This window comes from Ranitomeya imitator, chromosome 8 (genome assembly GCF_032444005.1).
Source record: "Ranitomeya imitator isolate aRanImi1 chromosome 8, aRanImi1.pri, whole genome shotgun sequence".
Lineage (NCBI taxonomy): Eukaryota > Metazoa > Chordata > Amphibia > Anura > Dendrobatidae > Ranitomeya > Ranitomeya imitator.
Window position 1 is genome coordinate 104,552,545 of NC_091289.1, and position 17,499 is coordinate 104,570,043.

The window sequence follows — 17,499 nt, forward strand, 5'->3', positions numbered from 1 at the left end:
CCAGCACCATTAGCTGGTTCTTGTGGAAGTCAATCTTCAATAGGTCCTCCTTGGGTTCCAGTACTGTCAGCTGGTTCCAGGCAGAGCCTTTGGCTTAAGTGCCTCCTTCTAGGTATCCAAGTTCCACCAACGTCTGGTGGTCCTTGGTAGTGCTTTCTGGCATGGGTACCTCCTGCTTAGTAACCGGGTTCCAGTACCATCAGCTAGTCCTCGGTAGTTCCATTGGCTCTTGTACCTTCGGCTACCCATCCATGTTCCAGTGTTGTCAGCTGGTTCTCGGCAGTGTCTTTGGCTCTTGTACCTTCTGCTCCCCATCCTGGTTCCAGTACCGTCAGCTGGTTCCAGGCAGAGCCTTTGGCTTAGGTGCCTCCTTCACAGTATCCGAGTTCCACCAACGTCTGGTGGTCCTCGGTAGTGCTTTCTGGCACGGGTACCTCCTGCTTAGCAATCGGGTTCCAGTACGTCAGCTGGTCCTCGGTAATTCCATTGGCTCTTGTACCTTCTGCTACCCATCCGGGTTCCAGTACAGTCAGCTGGTTCTTGGCAGTGTCTTTGGCATGGGTACTCCCTCCTGCCCAGCCTAGTTCCAGCACGCCAGCTGTTTCCGGGTAGTGTCAAGGTCACTTTGCCTCCAATACGTTGTCCTGTCGGGTTGCGGTCGGGTTAGCCAACTCTATGGTGCCTGCAGTTTAGGTGCTTCCTATGTGGGCTTCGGGATCTGGCAATGAAGGCTGGTTCCGTAGTGCCAATAGGTCAAGCTCCCCCTGAAGGACTGTGGGTTTTCGGTAACTCCGGCCGGCTCGCGGCCTTGCAATTTTTTTTTCCTTTGGACCTTCTGCTGCCTATCTGAGTTTTAGCACCATTAGCTGGTTCTTGTGGAAGTCAATCTTCAATAGGTCCCCCTGGGTTCCAGTACTGTCAGCTGGTTCCAGGCAGAGCCTTTGGCTTAGGTGCCTCCTTCTCGGTATCCGAGTTCCACCAACGTCTGGTGGTCCTTGGTAGTGCTTTCTGGCATGGGTGCCTCCTGCTTAGTAACCGGGTTCCAGTACCGTCAGCTGGTCCTCGGTAGTTCCATTGGCTCTTGTACCTTCTGCTCCCCATCCGGGTTCCAGTACCATCAGCTGGTTCTCGGCAGTGTCTTTGGCTCTTGTACCTTCTGCTCCCCATCCTGGTTCCAGTACCGTCAGCTGGCTCCAGGCAGAGCCTTTGGCTTAGGTGCCTCCTTCATGGTATCCAAGTTCCACCAACGCCTGGTGGTCCTTGGTAGTGCTTTCTGGCACGGGTACCTCCTGCTTAGTAACCGGGTTCCAGCACCGTCAGCTGGTCCTCGGTAGTTCTATTGGCTCTTGTACCTTCAGCTACCCATCCATGTTCCAGTATCGTCAGCTGGTTCTCGGCAGTTCCTCAGCCTTCTTAAACCTTCTGCTGCATTTCCAAGTTCAAGCTTTTTGAAATGATTTTTGGTAATCACTCTGAATCTCCCTGACGATGACCCTAAAGACGATGACCCTGAAGACCACCCCGAAGAAGACGTCGACCCCTGAGACGACAACCCTGGAGACGACGACCCTGAAGACCACCCCGAAGAAGATGACGACCCCAGAGACGACGACCCCGGAGACGATGACCCTGGAGACGATGACCCTGAAGACCACACCAAAGAAGACCAAGAAGCAGAAGAACTAGAAGCTGCAGAACAAAAAGCAGAAGTACATTAAACATAAGACTAAAAATCAGAGCAAAAGATATTAGCTAAATTATAAGCAGGAGAAGACTAAGCAGTGTATGGGGGTGAGTCCATTCCTCCTCGTGGTGCCCCTGGAAAAAAACTGCTGCTGCAGGCAAAACTGAACGTGGACAAATCCTGTTGTAAATCTTTTGTGACAGGCAGAACGGAAGGTGTAATCTTCAAACTTTTATAGATAACAACTACGGGAATGCCTGTCACAAATGAGAATATGATGAAGAAGAAGAAGATGAAGAAGTAGAATATGAAGAAGAATAATAGTTGAATAAGAAGAATATGGAGAATGTAAAAAAAAGGAATAATAGGAAGAAGGTGAAGAAGAAGAAGATGAATAAGGTGAAGAAGAAGTTGATGAAAAAGATGCTGATGATGAAGGAGAAACTGTGGGAGAAGTAAAAAAGAAGGGGAAGAGCATGGAAGTAGTGAAACATAAATATCTGACAAAATATTAAAAAGCTTAACATAGTCAATATCTTTGTAACTACGAACGTCTTAAAAAAAAAATTAATTTCTGCTTTTCCATTTGATTGGCCTAAACCTCTATGCCTTTAATGTCTCCTCCACCTCCCCCAATACATTCTACTTTAATCTTAGTTGTTTTCCTTCATGTACAATTAACCTACAAGGAAAGAAAGGGTTTATTTTAATTCTGATATTTTTGTACCATTGACTTGCATTGGTTTCCGGTATCGGTATCGGCGATATCCGGTTTTTTTTGGATATCGGCCGATCCAATCCGATACCGATATTTCCGGATATCGGAAGCTATCGCTCAACACTAGTATTCACCATAGTGGAGTTTGGAGTGTAACTGAAGTTGTGGGCAGGTGTCTTTTATAATGATAACAAGTTCAAACAGCTGCCATTACTACAGGTCATGAGTGGAGGCCTCTTAAAGAAGAAGTTACAGGTCTATGAGAGCCAGAAATCTTGCATGTTTTTATTTGACCAAATACTTATTTTCCACCATTTGTTTTCTCATTTTGACTCTCATAGTTGTGATCTACCTATGATGTCAATTACAGGCCTCTCTTATCTTTTTAAGTGGGAGAACTTGCACAATTGGTGGCTGACTAAATACTTTTTCCCCATTGTATATAATCAGTTCTCCTATACGAGGATTCCTTTTTCATGTAAAATTCTCTAATAGAGTACTTTAAATTGCGTTTACTGAACATGTATGCCTCTTTAATAGTGGCCCATTCAAAAAATGATATATTGTTCTAGTTATGACACTTGTCCATCAAATAATTACTTAGATTGATCACTGTCCCCCAAATTACTCCTGAAGGTAGAGATGCCAGGTTCTAATGCCTTGCTATTCTCCTATATCCACCCTTATCTGTCCCATCTCCCACCCAGGTTAGTGGGAAGCTGAAGTGTATAGGAACACACTAACCAGATAAACAAGAAAGACAGACATGGATAAATGAAAATGCCAACCATACAAAATACACACACCAAATAACAGAGTTGGACACAGGAGAGTTTAAGGAAGAAGGAACCAAGTAGGACAGCATGAGGATATACATACAGACAAAACTCCCAGAAACAATCTCCTGAACAATCTCCAAATGCCAACGCCAACCACAAACTACAAACCACACCTCCAACTCCAGAACCAGTCAGTAAGAACTAACACTGCCAATCCCTAAGTGCCAGAGGCGTGCATACAGTATTTCACAAACGTGAGTACACCCCTCACGTTTTTGTAAATATTTTATTTGATCTTTTCATGGGACAACACTGAAGATATGAGACATTCATGCAATGTAAAGTAGTCTGTGTACAGCTTGTATAACAGTGTAAATTGGGTGTGCCCTCTAATTAACTCAACACACAGCTATTAATGTCTAAACCGCTGGCAACAAAAGTGAGTATACCCCTAAGTGAAAATAAACAAATTGTGCCGGAAGTGTCAATATTTTGGCCACATTATTTTCAAGCACTACCTTATCTCTCTTAGCATGGAGTTCACTAGAGCTTAGCAGGTTGCCACTGTAATCCTCTTCCACTCCTCCATGATGACACCACAGAGCAGTTAGATGTTAGAGACCCTGCACTCCTCAACCTTCAGTTTGAGGACACCCCACAGATGCTCAATACAATTTAGGACTGGAGACAAGCTTGGCTAGTCCAGCGTCCTTACATTCAGTTTTTTAAGCAAGGCAGTTTTCGTCTTGGAGGTGTGTTTGAGGTCGTTATCATGTTGGAATACTGCCCTGCGGCCCAGTTTCCAAAGGGAGGGGATCATGCTCTGATTCAGTATGTCACAGTACATTTGGGCATTCATGGGTCTCTCAGTGAACTCTAGCTGCATACAGTTGGCTGCACTCATGCAGCCCCAAGGCATGACACTCCCACTGCCATGCTTGACTGTACACAAGACATACTTGTCTTTGTACTCCTCACATGGTTGTGCCACACACACTTGACAGCATCTGAACCAAATAAGTTTATCTTGCTTTCATCAGACCACAAGACATGGTTCCAATAATCCATGCCATAGACTGCTTGTCTTCAGCAAAAGTGTTTGTAGTTTTTCTTGTGCATCAACTTTAGAAGGCACTTCTTTCTGGGACAACAGCCATGCAGACCAATGTGATGCTGTATGCGGTCTGAGCACTGACAGGTTGACCCCCCACCCCACCAATTTAACTTCTGCATCAATGCTGGCAGCATTCATACTCCTATTTTGAAAAGATAATCTCACGTGCACTCAACTTCTTTGGTCAACCAATGCAAGGCTCATTCTGAGTGAAACCTGTCTTGCTAAACTGCTGTATGTTCTCGGCCACCATTCTGCAGCTCAGTTTCAGGGTTTTGACAATCTTCTTATAGCCTAGGCCATCTTAATGTAGAGAAAAAAATATTTTTTTCAGATCTTCAGATAGTTCTTTGCCATGAGGTGTCATCATGAACTTCCAGTGACCAGTATGAGAGTGTGAAAGCGATAACACCAAATTTAACACATCTGCTCCCCATTCACAACTGCTTCCTCTAACGGCTGTGTGTTGTGTTATTTACAGGGCACACCAAATTTACACTGTTAGGCCAGGGTCACACTTACCGTTTGGAAAATCGACAATTAAAATAGCAGCCCAATTTCCCAGCCAGACAACAATGATAAATATGAAATATAAAATCTCTAAACTTGTACTATCAATAGGGTCAGAGAAAGAAAAATATGACTGCTGAAAAAATGAACGGCAGACCATTTGGGGCACTAAAAAGAAAAAGAAACCCAAACGAAAAGCGTGATGTGATGCGCTGTACTTGGAGGAGTGGGCCTTAAAGGTGTATATCATCTTTAGATTATTACATACAAATTTGGTGTGCGCATGGAATATATGCATGGGAGATATATGTATATATGCTATATCACCCACACTTTGGTTCTTTGCACCTTTTTGACTATATTGTTACTATATGTTTGATCTTTTTCCTATTTAACTTATATATATTTTATATTGCACACATGCACTTTTTTTAGCACAATTAGTTTATATTGATTAGTGGTTATTGCACATGCATATGTACTATGTTAGCAAGATATACTTTGTAGTACAGATTTTTGTGCACACCATATCCTTCCTTTCTTCTGATGGTTATAGAATAGAATACTTTATATGATTTTATACTCTATCATTGCATTTCCTTTTTGTCTGCCTTGCAGCCACAATAATATATATGTATGTTTAAATTATTGTTGTATTTGCTCTTCAAGTACAGGCACGTCGTAGTAGTGCTACTATCTGCCAAATTATCTACTATATAATTGTCTAAGGCCGGCGTCACACTTGCGAGTTTTACGGACGTAAGAGCGCAGAAACTATGTCCGTAAAACTCGCAAAAAATACGGCACAATTATTCTCTATGCCCCTGCTCCTATCTGCCGTATTAAACTGATCAGTATTATACGGCTTTCTACGGCCGTAGAAAATCGCAGCATGCTGCGTTTGTCATCGTATTGCGCAAATAAAACGTCAATGAAAGTCTATGGAAGCCCCAAAAATACGGATTACACACAGACCAGCAGTGTGACTTGCGAGGAATACGCAGCGCTGTTAGGGTATGTGCACACGATGCAGATTTAGTGCAGTTCTGCAGCGTTTTTTTCTGCAGCAGAAACGCTGCAGAACTGCACTGTGAGTGACAATTCAATGAAAATCAATAGAAAAAAAAAAAAGCTGTGCACATGGTGCAGAAAAATCCGTGCAGAAACGCTGCAGATTTCAAAGAAGTGCATGTCACTTCTTTTGTGCAGTTCTGCAGCGTTTCTGCACCCATAGGCTCCCATTTTGTGGGTCAAATCCGCATAAAAACTGTAGATGTAATAACCATCTGCAGATTTTATGCGGATTTGGGTGTCAAAACCGCAGCAGACGGAAGTGACGTCAGTGATGTGGAGGAAGTGTGTGGGCGGAGTGTAGTGAAAATGGAGTCGTACCGTCGGATGGGGATCGATGTGAAGCGCATGGTGGAAATGGTATGTAGTGTCTGTGTGTGTGTGTGTCGGTCTGTGTGTGTGTGTCGGTCTGTGTGTCTGTCTCTCTGTCAGTAGTGACTCATTGTAGTCATTCGTCGGGTGGGACTACTTCTCCCATCGAAATGTGATGATGGGAGAGTTGTCCCATCGTCAGGCGACTGACTACAATGGGTTAAAAACACAAACACAACATATAACATGTGCCCCCACCCCACCGATCCCCCCCAAGCCACCGGTACACTGCTCCGGCTCCCCTCCGTCCTGTGCTCCGCTCCCCCCGTGCTCTTGTCCGTTCACCCCCGTGCTCCAATCACCCCCCCGTGATCCAATCCACCCCCCCCCCGTGCTCCAATCACCCCCCCATGATCCGATCCACCCCCCCCCGTGCTCCGATCCACCCCCCGGTGCCCGATCACCCCCCCCCCCCCGCGCTCCGATCCACCACCCCCCCCCGCGCTCCGATCCACCCCCCCGCGCTCCGCTCCCCCCCCATGCCCCCCCCCACCTCATCATGCTTACCGTTCCTTCCTCCCGGGGTCCGTCCGTCTTCTCCCTGGGCGCCGCCATCTTCCAAAATGGCGGGCGCATGCGCAGTGCGCCCGCCGAATCTGCCGGCCGGCAGATTCGTTCCAAAGTGCATTTTGATCACTGAGATATAAAATATCTCAGTGATCAAAATAAAAAAATAGTAAATGACCCCCCCCTTTGTCACCCCCATAGGTAGGAACAATAAAAAAAATAAAGAATTTTTTTTTTTTCCCACTAGGGTTAGGGTTAGGGTTATGGCTAGGGTTAAGGTTAGGGCTAGGGCTAGGGTTATGGCTAGGGTTAGGGGTAGGGTTAGGGCTAGGGTTATGGCTAGGGTTAGGGTTAGGGCTAGGGTTAGGGCTAGGATTAGGGCTAGGGTTAGGGCTAGGGTTAGGGCTAGGGCTAGGATTAGGGCTAGGATTAGGGTTAGGGTTATGGCTAGGGTTAGGGCTAGGGTTAGGGCTAGGGTTAGGGCTAGGGTTATGGCTAGGGTTAGGGCTAGGGTTAGGGCTAGGATTAGGGCTAGGATTAGGGTTAGGGTTAGGGCTAGGGTTAGGGCTAGGGTTAGGGCTAGGGTTAGGGTTAGGGCTAGGGTTAGGGCTAGGGTTAGGGCTAGGGTTAGGGCTAGGGCTAGGGTTAGGGCTAGGGTTATGGCTAGGGTTAGGGCTAGGATTAGGGTTAGGGTTATGGCTAGGGTTAGGGCTAGGGTTAGGGGTAGGGTTAGGGGTAGGGCTAGGGTTAGGGCTAGGGTTAGGGCTAGGGTTAGGGCTAGGGTTATGGCTAGGGTTAGGGCTAGGGTTAGGGCTAGGGTTATGGCTAGGGTTAGCGCTAGGGTTAGGGCTAGGATTAGGGCTAGGGTTAGGGCTAGGGTTAGGGCTAGGGTTAGGGCTAGGGGTATGGCTCAGGTTAGGGTTAGGGTATGTGCACACATATTCTGGTCCTCTGCGGATTTTTCCGCTGCGGATTTGATAAATCCGTAGTGCTAAACCGCTGCGGATTTATGGCGGATTTACCGCGGTTTTTCTGCACATTTCACTGCAGTTTTACAACTGCGATTTTCTATTGGAGCAGTTGTAAAACCGCTGCGGAATCCGCAGAAAGAAGTGACATGCTGCGGAATGTAAACTGCTGCGTTTCCGTGCAGTTTTTCTGCAGCATGTGTACAGCGATATTTGTTTTCCATAGGTTTACATTGAACTGTAAACTCATGGGAAACTGCTGCGGATCCGCAGCGTTTTCCGCAGTGTGTGCACATACCTTTACGCTATATGCACACGGTGCGGATTTGGCTGCGCAGCAGAGTTACATCAGATTTACAGTTCCATGTAAACCTATGGAAAACCAAATCCGCTGTGCCCATGGTGCTGAAAATACCGTGCGGAAACGCTGCGTTGTATTTTCCGCAGCATGACAATTCTTTGTGCGTATTCATCAGCGTTTTACACCTGTTCCTCAATAGGAATCCGCAGGTGAAATCCGCACAAAAAATACTGGAAATCCACGGTAAATCCACAGGTAAAACGCAGTGCCTTTTACCCGCGGATTTTTCAAAAATGATGCTGAAAAATCTCACACAAATTCGCAACGTGGGCACATAGCCTTAGGGTTAGGGTTGGAATTAGGGTTGTGATTAGGGTTATGGCTACAGTTGGGATTAGGGTTAGGGGTGTGGGGGGGGTTAGTGTTGGAGGTAGAATTGAGGGGTTTCCACTGTTTAGGCACATCAGGGGTCTCCAAACGCAACATGGCGCCACCATTGATTCCAGCCACGGACCGCCACAACATTGTGTGTCAATGCGTCGCCAATGTTAGTCTATGGGGCAAAAACGCATCCTGCAGACAACTTTGCAGGATGCGTTTTTTCCCGTAAACGACGCATTGCAATGTATTGAAAAAAATGCTTGTGTGAAAGTAGCCTACAAGTTTATGGGTAAAAAACAAATCCTGCGAGCACATTTGCAGGATCCGTTTTTTTCCACCGGATCGTTTTTTTTGGGTTATGATTCCGGGGGGTTTCCTAAACCATGCTACATCTTGTGGTTAATATCCGCCCTACGCTCTCTCTATGGGTCTACACATGTATTTATAATATATATATATATATATATATATATATATATATATATATATATCTCACATGTCGGTGTGTCTACAATGTCTAAAAATATTTTTTTGATTAGTCCTTTTTTTTAATCTGAGGAAGGTTTTTAATTACATTTTGTTATCCATTATAGATAAGGGACATGCCCGCCATATGGGACCCGGCCGATGAGGCATACAAAGATAAATATGCACGGGATAACTGCTGGATGAGGATTGTACGTGACCTCTATCCGCATTATGATGGCTACAACAGTACCCTGCAGCAGCAAATTAGTAAGTATTATTTTTACACCTTGCATAAAAAAATTTTTTCAAGGGAATGTAATGATCATGTTATTTTATTGTTTTAGGTAAAGAGGTCAAACAGCGGTGGCGCTCAGTGCGAGACCGCTTCCAAAAAATTCTGAGCAGCCAGTCCAAAAGCGGGTCTTCCCCGGTCAAAGGGAACTTGAGCCTGTATGAGGAGCTAAGTTTCTTGATCACCAGCAGGACTTTGAGGAGGTAATTTGTTAACAATAACGTGAATGCAGTAATGATGAATATAATGCAATGTATCAAACTTAAAAATTCCTTTTTTTTCACAGCACTGAAGGGAACATTCAAGCTCCTGACCCCGTAGAGGACTCAACACAAGATACATCAGAGTCAGCAGATGACACATCTGTTTTGGGTTCAACAGACTCTATCCCTGTTGTCGCAGGCACTTCGGGAATATGTTCCAGTTCAGCATCTTCGGCTGACCAAAGTGATGTGCCAATAACCCAAGGAACCTCTGTTGTTCCGGTGCCAATAACCGTCCCACCCCCCAAAAAAAAATTAAACAAAAAAAAAGAAGATAAAACCACAAAAAGGGTCAATGAGACCATTGATCTTCTGAACAAATCTGCCAAAGAGGATTATCTTGATCTTTTTGGGTCTACTATAGCCAACAAGGCACGGTTATTGGCACCGGAAAGACTGAGCAAATTTATGAGCTCTGTCCATGCCCTTTTGGACGCGTTCGAGGAACCTGCACCAATTGCCCCCCTAGCGGACATTGTAACAGGTATCACACGGAGTGTGAGACCTCCACCTCCACCACCACCACCACCACCAACACCAACACCGCCACTGCAGCATGACCAACGGTATCACCGGCCTACCAGCCAGTACTATGCTGATACCAACTCTGACCACTTTCTATTTGGCCCAGAGTATACTATGTTACAATAATTTCTTGAGAAGATAAAAATGGAGGCACTCAAGAGTCTTCCACAAAGATTCCTTTATTAACACCAACTCCAGATAAAATTCATGGCGGGGGGAGCGGGAGCCGAAGCTCGTGTGAGCTGCTCACAATAATAATAATAAAGGAATCTTTGTGGAAGACTGGTGAGTGCCTCCATTTTTCTCTTCTCAAGAAGTTGTGGTACTATTTTTTCGGAAGAGCACCCAAAGTCCCATGTGAATACGGTTTTTGGAGAGTGGCCTCTAGTTATACATTTTTTTCACCTGAAATTGGTCCAGTAGAGACCCGAGTGGTAGGGGCAGTACCGCTCATTTTTTTTCTTGCTGGACTGTATTGTATGTTACAATAATGATGTTCCATTATATTCTGTCACACAATTTTTTTGTTTTAATACCCATACCCGACAAGTTTTGTCTGAAAATCAGCTCGTTCTATAAAATTGTGATTTTGTTAAAAAATAATTAATAAAAGAATGAAGTTTAACAAAGCAATGACTACTTTTTTCATACCTTTTTTATGATTTATTTAAGAATTTTCACCATCCCATAGCGTATTTTTAAAACTGTATTTACTAAACTCCCTACAATTTGCCTTTTCTTTATTCTACAATGACATTTCTTTGACCTATAGAATATACGACGAAAAACATATCTTTCTTTGCCTACAATTAATGACTGGGCCCTGATGAAGTCACTATGGTAGCAATCTGTTCACGGGACCACACACACACAGCAATTGTCCCTCAGTATTACATTATCTCTTTTCCCCATTACTCATAATTAGTCTGAAATGAAAAAAATAACGTATAATTCGAAGCACAAAATAGTAATATTATTACGTTTTTTAATAATTTAAAAGAAAATACAAATTTTTTTCCCATAAAAAGTGTAAAATGTTTCTTTGTCTTCAATTTAATTTTCAGTGTTCGGGTTAGTTAGTTTTCGTCCATCCTCTGCTGGTCCGGCTGCACATCACCGACACAGGAGTATTGCCAGTGCACGGCACCTTCTGGACTCATAAAGTAGTCAGTGAAGGTTTCTCTCACACACACACCGGAGCTGGATGGTCTTCCCAGACCCACGTTGACCACTGGATTAAATACAGGCTGCTGGTGCTCCACATCTATGTCAATGCTGTAGTCACGAGCATAGTTGTGGAGTACACAGCAAGCCTTAATCACAGTGTCAACGGTGTCAGTATCCAGCTGGATGGGTGTGTGAAAGATCCTCCACTGACTACTCATGATCCCAAAGGTGCATTCCACATATCTTCGTGCACGACTCAGCCGATAATTAAAAATCCTCCGTCGGGCATCCAGTCCCCTTCGTGGGTATGGGCGCAGCAGGTTAGTCGTTAAAGCAAAGGCCTCATCCGATACCATCACAAAGGGCACTGGATGTATGGAACCCGGCAAAGGTCTTGGGGCTGGGAGCGTTCCGCCATCTTGAAGAATTTGCATCCCAATCTGTGACGTTCGCAACACCCGAGAATCCCCAGTACTACAATAGGCACCAACGTCAATGGCAACAAATTTGTAATGGGCATCAGCCACCGCCATCAGGACCACAGAAAAATACTTCTTATAGTTAAAGAAGCGTGATCCTGATCGTGGTGGCTGCTGAACCCTTACATGTTTACCATCGACTGCACCTATGCAGTTTGGGAAATTGGCCACAGACTGAAAGCCTGCTGCAACCTGCAGCCAAGTCTCCTCGGTTGGGGAAGGCATCACCATGGGCTGCAACTTCTGCCAGATGACGGTACATGTGCACCTCACAATTTGAGAGATGGTAGATTTACCAACCCTAAATTGGAGGTGCAGGGACGTATAGCTCTCTCCTGTGGCCAAAAATCTGAAAGGAAAAGAAAAGATTATTAGTAATGTCACCCTCTTGTCAAAGGAAACCTGTCAGCAGTTATGGCCGCTATGTCACCGCCTTTCAGTTTTTTCAAGAATATCTTCCAATGCTGCCTCCCCAGTCACACTTCAATGCAGTAGATTGGTCGGTGTTCAACATGTTCTATAGCAGCAAAAACTACTGACAGGTTTGCTTCACATGTCACAATACTAACGGTAAGTACTAATTGACCACTGATATCTGTGTACAGGTGTGTCAATGTGTCAGACATTTGTAACACATGGATGGCCACCAAGGAAGAAGAAAAGCGCTGGTCACCAGCAGCAGGTGATAAAGAGTTTGTGTGCTGAGCCGGGGAGAATTACGCGATCCTCTTCATCACCTTCCGCTGTTAAACATCACTTTTCTTTCGTAGTGGCCATCCATGTGTGTATGTGTTTGTGTACCATGCGACCGGAAAATCTAAAAACAAAACCAAAAATGTACATAACACCTAGCTGACCTGTGCGTACACCCAAACATTGGACCGGGATCACACACACAGCAAGATATGACCGAGTCTCACAGGTGAAATTACTCCTCTTGCGTCTGGACTCCAGAGCGGAGCGTGCACCCGCATAGCAACACATGGAGCTGCACGCTCCGCTCATGAGTGCCGGTGCCAGAGGTGGGATTTCACCGGCAAGACTCGGACGTATATCGCGTATGTGTGATCCCAGCCTTCAAAGGGAACTTGTCCCCACCAAAATCGAGGGTGAGGTAAGATCACCAGCATCAGGGGCTTACCTACAGCATTCAAGAATGATGTAGATAAGCCCCTGATGCCGGTGGCCTTAGCTCGGCGTTGATTTTGGGGGGACAGGTTCCCTTTAAATGGTCATCTGTCAGTGTCTCCAGGACATGGGAAAACTTTCACCACACGTACCGGAGACATTGACGTGTCAAAGATGACTTATGACAGACAAAACAAAAAATTCAAAAATACTTACCGCAAGGTGATGAGCAGCCTTTCCTCAGCAGAGATGGACTTCCGCATCACAGTGTCCTCGTATGTCAGCTCAGCACGGACTACCGAAAGAAGTTGATCAAAAGCTGGTATGCTCAGCCTACAAAACGCTGTGAATTTATCTTGATATCTGGAAAAAAGGAGTAAAAAGGTTCAGTCAGACATGGATAAATTTACAGAAAATCATTTCACATAAGAAAAACTTACCTCCTCAAATCTTGATATAGAACATGAAAATGTCCCTTCATAGTTCTTTCTTCCACTATTGGGTGTACCCACATTTTTCTTCTTCTGGTCTGCGACTGTAGGAAAAATATGCGTTACTGCACAACACAGTCAAAAAAAGAGAGCTGTAATATTATTGTACACATGGTGTAGCTGCTACTTTCACATTTCCGTTGGTAATTGACCGTCACAAATCATCGGCACAATGTACGGACGGAAGTGTGCGCTTTCACATTTCCACCAGACTGCTGTGTGAGGAAATAGTGTGAGAGCGATATTTCCTGCTAGGCATGCGCAGTGTGAAACAGTGGATGTAACGGACAGAAAATAGTTCCCTTGAACATTTTTCAAAGAAAACGGTCTGCCAAAACCCGACACATCCAGTGCACGATGGACGCAACGTGTGGCCATACATCACGATCTATCGGCAATACAAGTCTATGGTAAAGAAACGCATCCTGCGAGCACATTTGCAGGATGCATTTTCTTCCCAAAAGGACGCATTGTGAGGGGTAAAAAAAAAAGGAAATGTGCAAGTAGCCAAGGCTTCTTTCACACATCCGTCAGTACGCGGCTGTCGCTAAGCGTCAGCGCAACGTACTGACGCATGTTGTGCAAACTCTGTGCAACGTGGGCAGCAGACGCAGCATTTCAACACATCTGCAGCCCATATTTAAGTCCGAGGGAGGAGGGGCTGTAGTTCCAGTAGCGTCTGTGCACTTTATTGCAGGACCCGACGTATGAAAAACTGTTCCCTTGAATACCAATGCATCCAGTGCACAACATGTGGAACATGTGTCCATACGTAGCGATGCGTCGGTAATACAAGTCTATGGTGAAAAAACGTATCCTGCGAGCAACATTGCAGGATGCGTTTTTTCCACAGAACGAAGCATTGCAACGCTTGCCAAAAGCCGGAAATGTGAAAGTAGCTTAGGCCTCTTTCACACTTCAGTCTTTTGGCGTCAGTCTGAAACCGCCATTTTCCTCAAATAGGATCCGCTATTTTTTTTGACGGATCCACTATTTTCCCATAGACATACATTAGCGACGGATTGTGGCAGATGGTCGTCCGTTTCATCCATCATGTGACGGATCCATCGAGATTTGGCGTACGTCATCTAGACATTGACGGACATTACGTTTTTTGTCTGTGCCGAAATGGCGGTTCACGATGGATCCGTCGCGTCCGCCATTCAATAGAATGGCCGCCTATGGGCGACGGATCCATCGCGACCGTCATTTCGGCAGATCCGTCGCCCCAATCCGCTTTTTCAATTGTCCATACTCCAAAAAGTAGATACTTTTCCCAGACAACCCCCAAGTATCTGATCCGTCTAAAAAACGGATCAGTTAGGCTATGTTCACATTTGCGTTGTGCGCCGCTGCGTCGGTGACACAACGCATAACGCAAATAAAAACGCACCAAAACGCACGCAAAAACGCTGCGTTTTGCGACGCATGCGTCGTTTTTTGCCGAAATTTGGACGCAAGAAAAATGCAACTTGTTGCGTTTTCTGCCCCCGACGCTTGCGGCAAAAAAAACGCATGCATCGCACAACGCAGCACAACGCAGCACAACGCATGTCCATGCGTCCCCCATGTTAAATATTGGGGCGCATGACGCATGCGTCGCCGCTGCGTCGCCCGACGCAAACACGCAAAACGCTAATGTGAACGTAGCCTTAAAACCGTTTTCTCAACAATTGTGACGGATCCGTCGATCCGTCACTATGTCGGAGCTGACTGACGCCAAACAACTGAAGCCTTACCTGCAATCTTTGCTGATTCAGATACTCCAGTAAAACCCCAAGCATCTGGAGGCGCTGTGGCCTGCGTATCCGGACAGACGTTTCAACATGCTGTTCTGTATGCGGTGGGCTACGTTCTTCATTACCAGCACTCATGGTGAAGCCTGTCAGAAATTGGTTATGGCTTTAACAAAACGGAGGTTGGACTAGGAAATGACATCATGACATGGACAATTTTTTTTTTTTTTTAACTTTATTAATTTAGCTTTAAAAAACGCTTACAAAACTGCATGAAAAAACGCTCAAAAAACGCTCAAAAAACGCACAAAAAACGCACAAAAAACGCACTTCAAATCTGCACCAAAAACTGCACCGAAAAACGCATAAAAAACGCATCAAAAACGCACCTGCAGATTCTGCCAGGAGATGCAGATTTAGTGCAGAACTGCAGCAGATTTTTCTGCACTAAATCTGCATCTTGTGCACATACCTTTAGAGAGAAAAGCCGGCAATTCAGTGCGGTGTACAGTAAAATCACACTGACAGCTTACAGTAGAATAGGTAGAATAAATGTGTACACATAGAATAGGTATATATATATATATATATATATATATATATATATATATATATGTCAGTGAGACACATATATGTATATATATTAATATTTCATCCAGCGCGATATAGCAGAAAGCCGGTAATTCAATTACCGTCTTTTGCTTTCTCCTTCCTAAAACCCGACATGATATGAGACCTGGTTTACATACAGTAAACCATCTCATATCCCCATTTTTTTTGCATATTCCACACTACTAATGTTAGTAGTGTGTATATGCAAAATTTGGCCGTTCTAGCTAAACTTAGTAAAATAAGTTAGTAAAATAAGTAAAATAAAATTTAGTAAATAATTTACTAAAATTAAGGGGTTAAATTGCGGAAAAAATTGGCTTGGGCTCCCGCACAATTTTCTCCGCCAGAGTAGTAAAGCCAGTGACTGAGGGCAGATATTAATAGCCTGGAGAGGGTCCATGGTTATTGGCCCCCCCCCTGGCTAAAAACATCTGCCCCCAGCCACCCCAGAAAAGGCACATCTGGAAGATGCGCCTATTCTGGCACTTGGCCACTCTCTTCCCATTCCCGTGTAGCAGTGGGATATGGGGTAATGAAGGGTTAATGCCACCTTGCTATTGTAAGGTGACATTAAGCCAAATTAATAATGGAGAGGCGTCAATTATGACAACTATCCATTATTAATCCAATACTAGTAAAGGGTTAAAAAAAAACACACACACATTACTAAAAATTAATTTAATGAAAAAAACACAAAGGTTGTTGTATTAATTTATTCTACTCTCAATCCACTCACTGAAGACCCTCAATCTGTAAATAAAAAAAAAATAATAAACCAAGAATATACATACCTTCCGAGGATCTGTAAGGTCCAACGATGTAAATCCATCTGAAGGGGTTAAAATATTTTGCAGGGAGGAGTTCTGTTAATGCAGCGCTACTCCTGCCTGCAAAACCCCAGCGAATGAAGGTAAAGTAGGTCAATGACCTATATTTGTACTGTGTAGAAAGAAGCGGCAACACTCACCGGTCCTGTGCGGTCTGAGTCTTTATTTCGAAGATTACAACCATCGTATCTTCATGGCATCGGGATACAAACGAAGGGGGAGGTGAGCAGGATGTGACCTATATTTACCTGCATTTGCGGTGAGGCGCCCTCTGCTGGCTGTTCCTAGATCGTGGGAACTTTCCTAGAAAGCTCCCTGGCTCGAGATCATAAGAGGGCGCCCTCTGCTGGTTGTCCTCATATGAACTCGAGCCAGGGAGCTTTCTAGGAAAGTTCCCACGATCTAGGAACAGCCAGCAGAGGGCGCCTCACCGCAAATGCAGGTAAATATAGGTCAATGACCTACTTTACCTACATTCTGCGGGGTTTTGCAGGCAGTAGTAGCGCTGCATTAACAGAACTCCTGCCTGCAAAATATTTTAACCCCTTCAGATGGATTTACATCGTTGGACCTTACAGATCCTCGGAAGGTATGTATATTCTTGGTTTATTTTTTTTTTTTTTATTTACAGATCGAGGGTCTTCAGTGAGTGGATTGAGAGTAGAATAAATTAACACAACAACCTTTGTGTTTTTTTCATTAAATTAATTTTTAATAATGTGTGTGTGGTTTTTTTTTAACCCTTTACTAGTATTGGATTAATAATGGATAGGTGTCATAATTGACGCCTCTCCATTATTAATTTGGCTTAATGTCACCTTACAATAGCAAGGTGGCATTAACCCTTCATTACCCCATATCCCACCACTACACGGGAATGGGAAGAGAGTGGCCAAGTGCCAGAATAGGCGCATCTTCCAGATGTGCCTTTTCTGGGGTGGCTGGGGGCAGATGTTTTTAGCCAGGGGGGGGCCAATAACCATGGACCCTCTCCAGGCTATTAATATCTGCCCTCAGTCACTGGCTTTACTACTCTGGCGGAGAAAATTGTACGGGAGCCCACGCCAATTTTTTCCGCCATTTAACCCCTTAATTTACTAGCTAGA

The 17,499-nt window shown here is 44.7% G+C and overlaps 2 protein-coding genes across 2 annotated transcripts; one reads left to right on the top strand and one right to left on the bottom strand.

Annotated features, from left to right (window-relative positions):
• Nucleotides 1-8,969: 8,969 nt before the first annotated feature.
• LOC138647147 (son of sevenless homolog 1-like) lies at nucleotides 8,970-10,552 on the top strand. Its single transcript, XM_069735937.1, has 3 exons — nucleotides 8,970-9,140; nucleotides 9,218-9,368; nucleotides 9,452-10,552. The coding sequence occupies exons 1-3, from the start codon at nucleotides 9,008-9,010 to the stop codon at nucleotides 10,077-10,079; spliced, it is 912 nt and encodes a 303-aa protein (XP_069592038.1). The 5' UTR covers nucleotides 8,970-9,007; the 3' UTR covers nucleotides 10,080-10,552.
• Nucleotides 10,553-10,929: 377 nt separating this feature from the next.
• On the bottom strand, nucleotides 10,930-15,237 carry LOC138647899 (uncharacterized). Its single transcript, XM_069737239.1, has 4 exons — nucleotides 14,958-15,237; nucleotides 13,168-13,262; nucleotides 12,944-13,090; nucleotides 10,930-11,948 (listed from the first exon to the last, which is right to left on the bottom strand). The coding sequence occupies exons 1-4, from the start codon at nucleotides 15,090-15,092 to the stop codon at nucleotides 11,030-11,032; spliced, it is 1,296 nt and encodes a 431-aa protein (XP_069593340.1). The 5' UTR covers nucleotides 15,093-15,237; the 3' UTR covers nucleotides 10,930-11,029.
• Nucleotides 15,238-17,499: the final 2,262 nt, after the last annotated feature.

Excerpts from the sequence above, each read along its gene's own strand:
- LOC138647147 (XM_069735937.1), top strand. The coding sequence starts at position 9,008 with ATGCCCGCCATATGGGACCCGGCCGATGAGGCATACAAAGATAAATAT. Across the intron at positions 9,141-9,217 it reads TACCCTGCAGCAGCAAATTA|GTAAAGAGGTCAAACAGCGG; the intron begins GTAAGTATTATT and ends TTATTGTTTTAG. Across the intron at positions 9,369-9,451 it reads ACCAGCAGGACTTTGAGGAG|CACTGAAGGGAACATTCAAG; the intron begins GTAATTTGTTAA and ends TTTTTTTCACAG.
- LOC138647899 (XM_069737239.1), bottom strand. The coding sequence starts at position 15,092 with ATGAGTGCTGGTAATGAAGAACGTAGCCCACCGCATACAGAACAGCAT. Across the intron at positions 13,263-14,957 it reads TGAATCAGCAAAGATTGCAG|TCGCAGACCAGAAGAAGAAA; the intron begins GTAAGGCTTCAG and ends TTTTTCCTACAG. Across the intron at positions 11,949-12,943 it reads AGGCTGCTCATCACCTTGCG|ATTTTTGGCCACAGGAGAGA; the intron begins GTAAGTATTTTT and ends TTTTCCTTTCAG.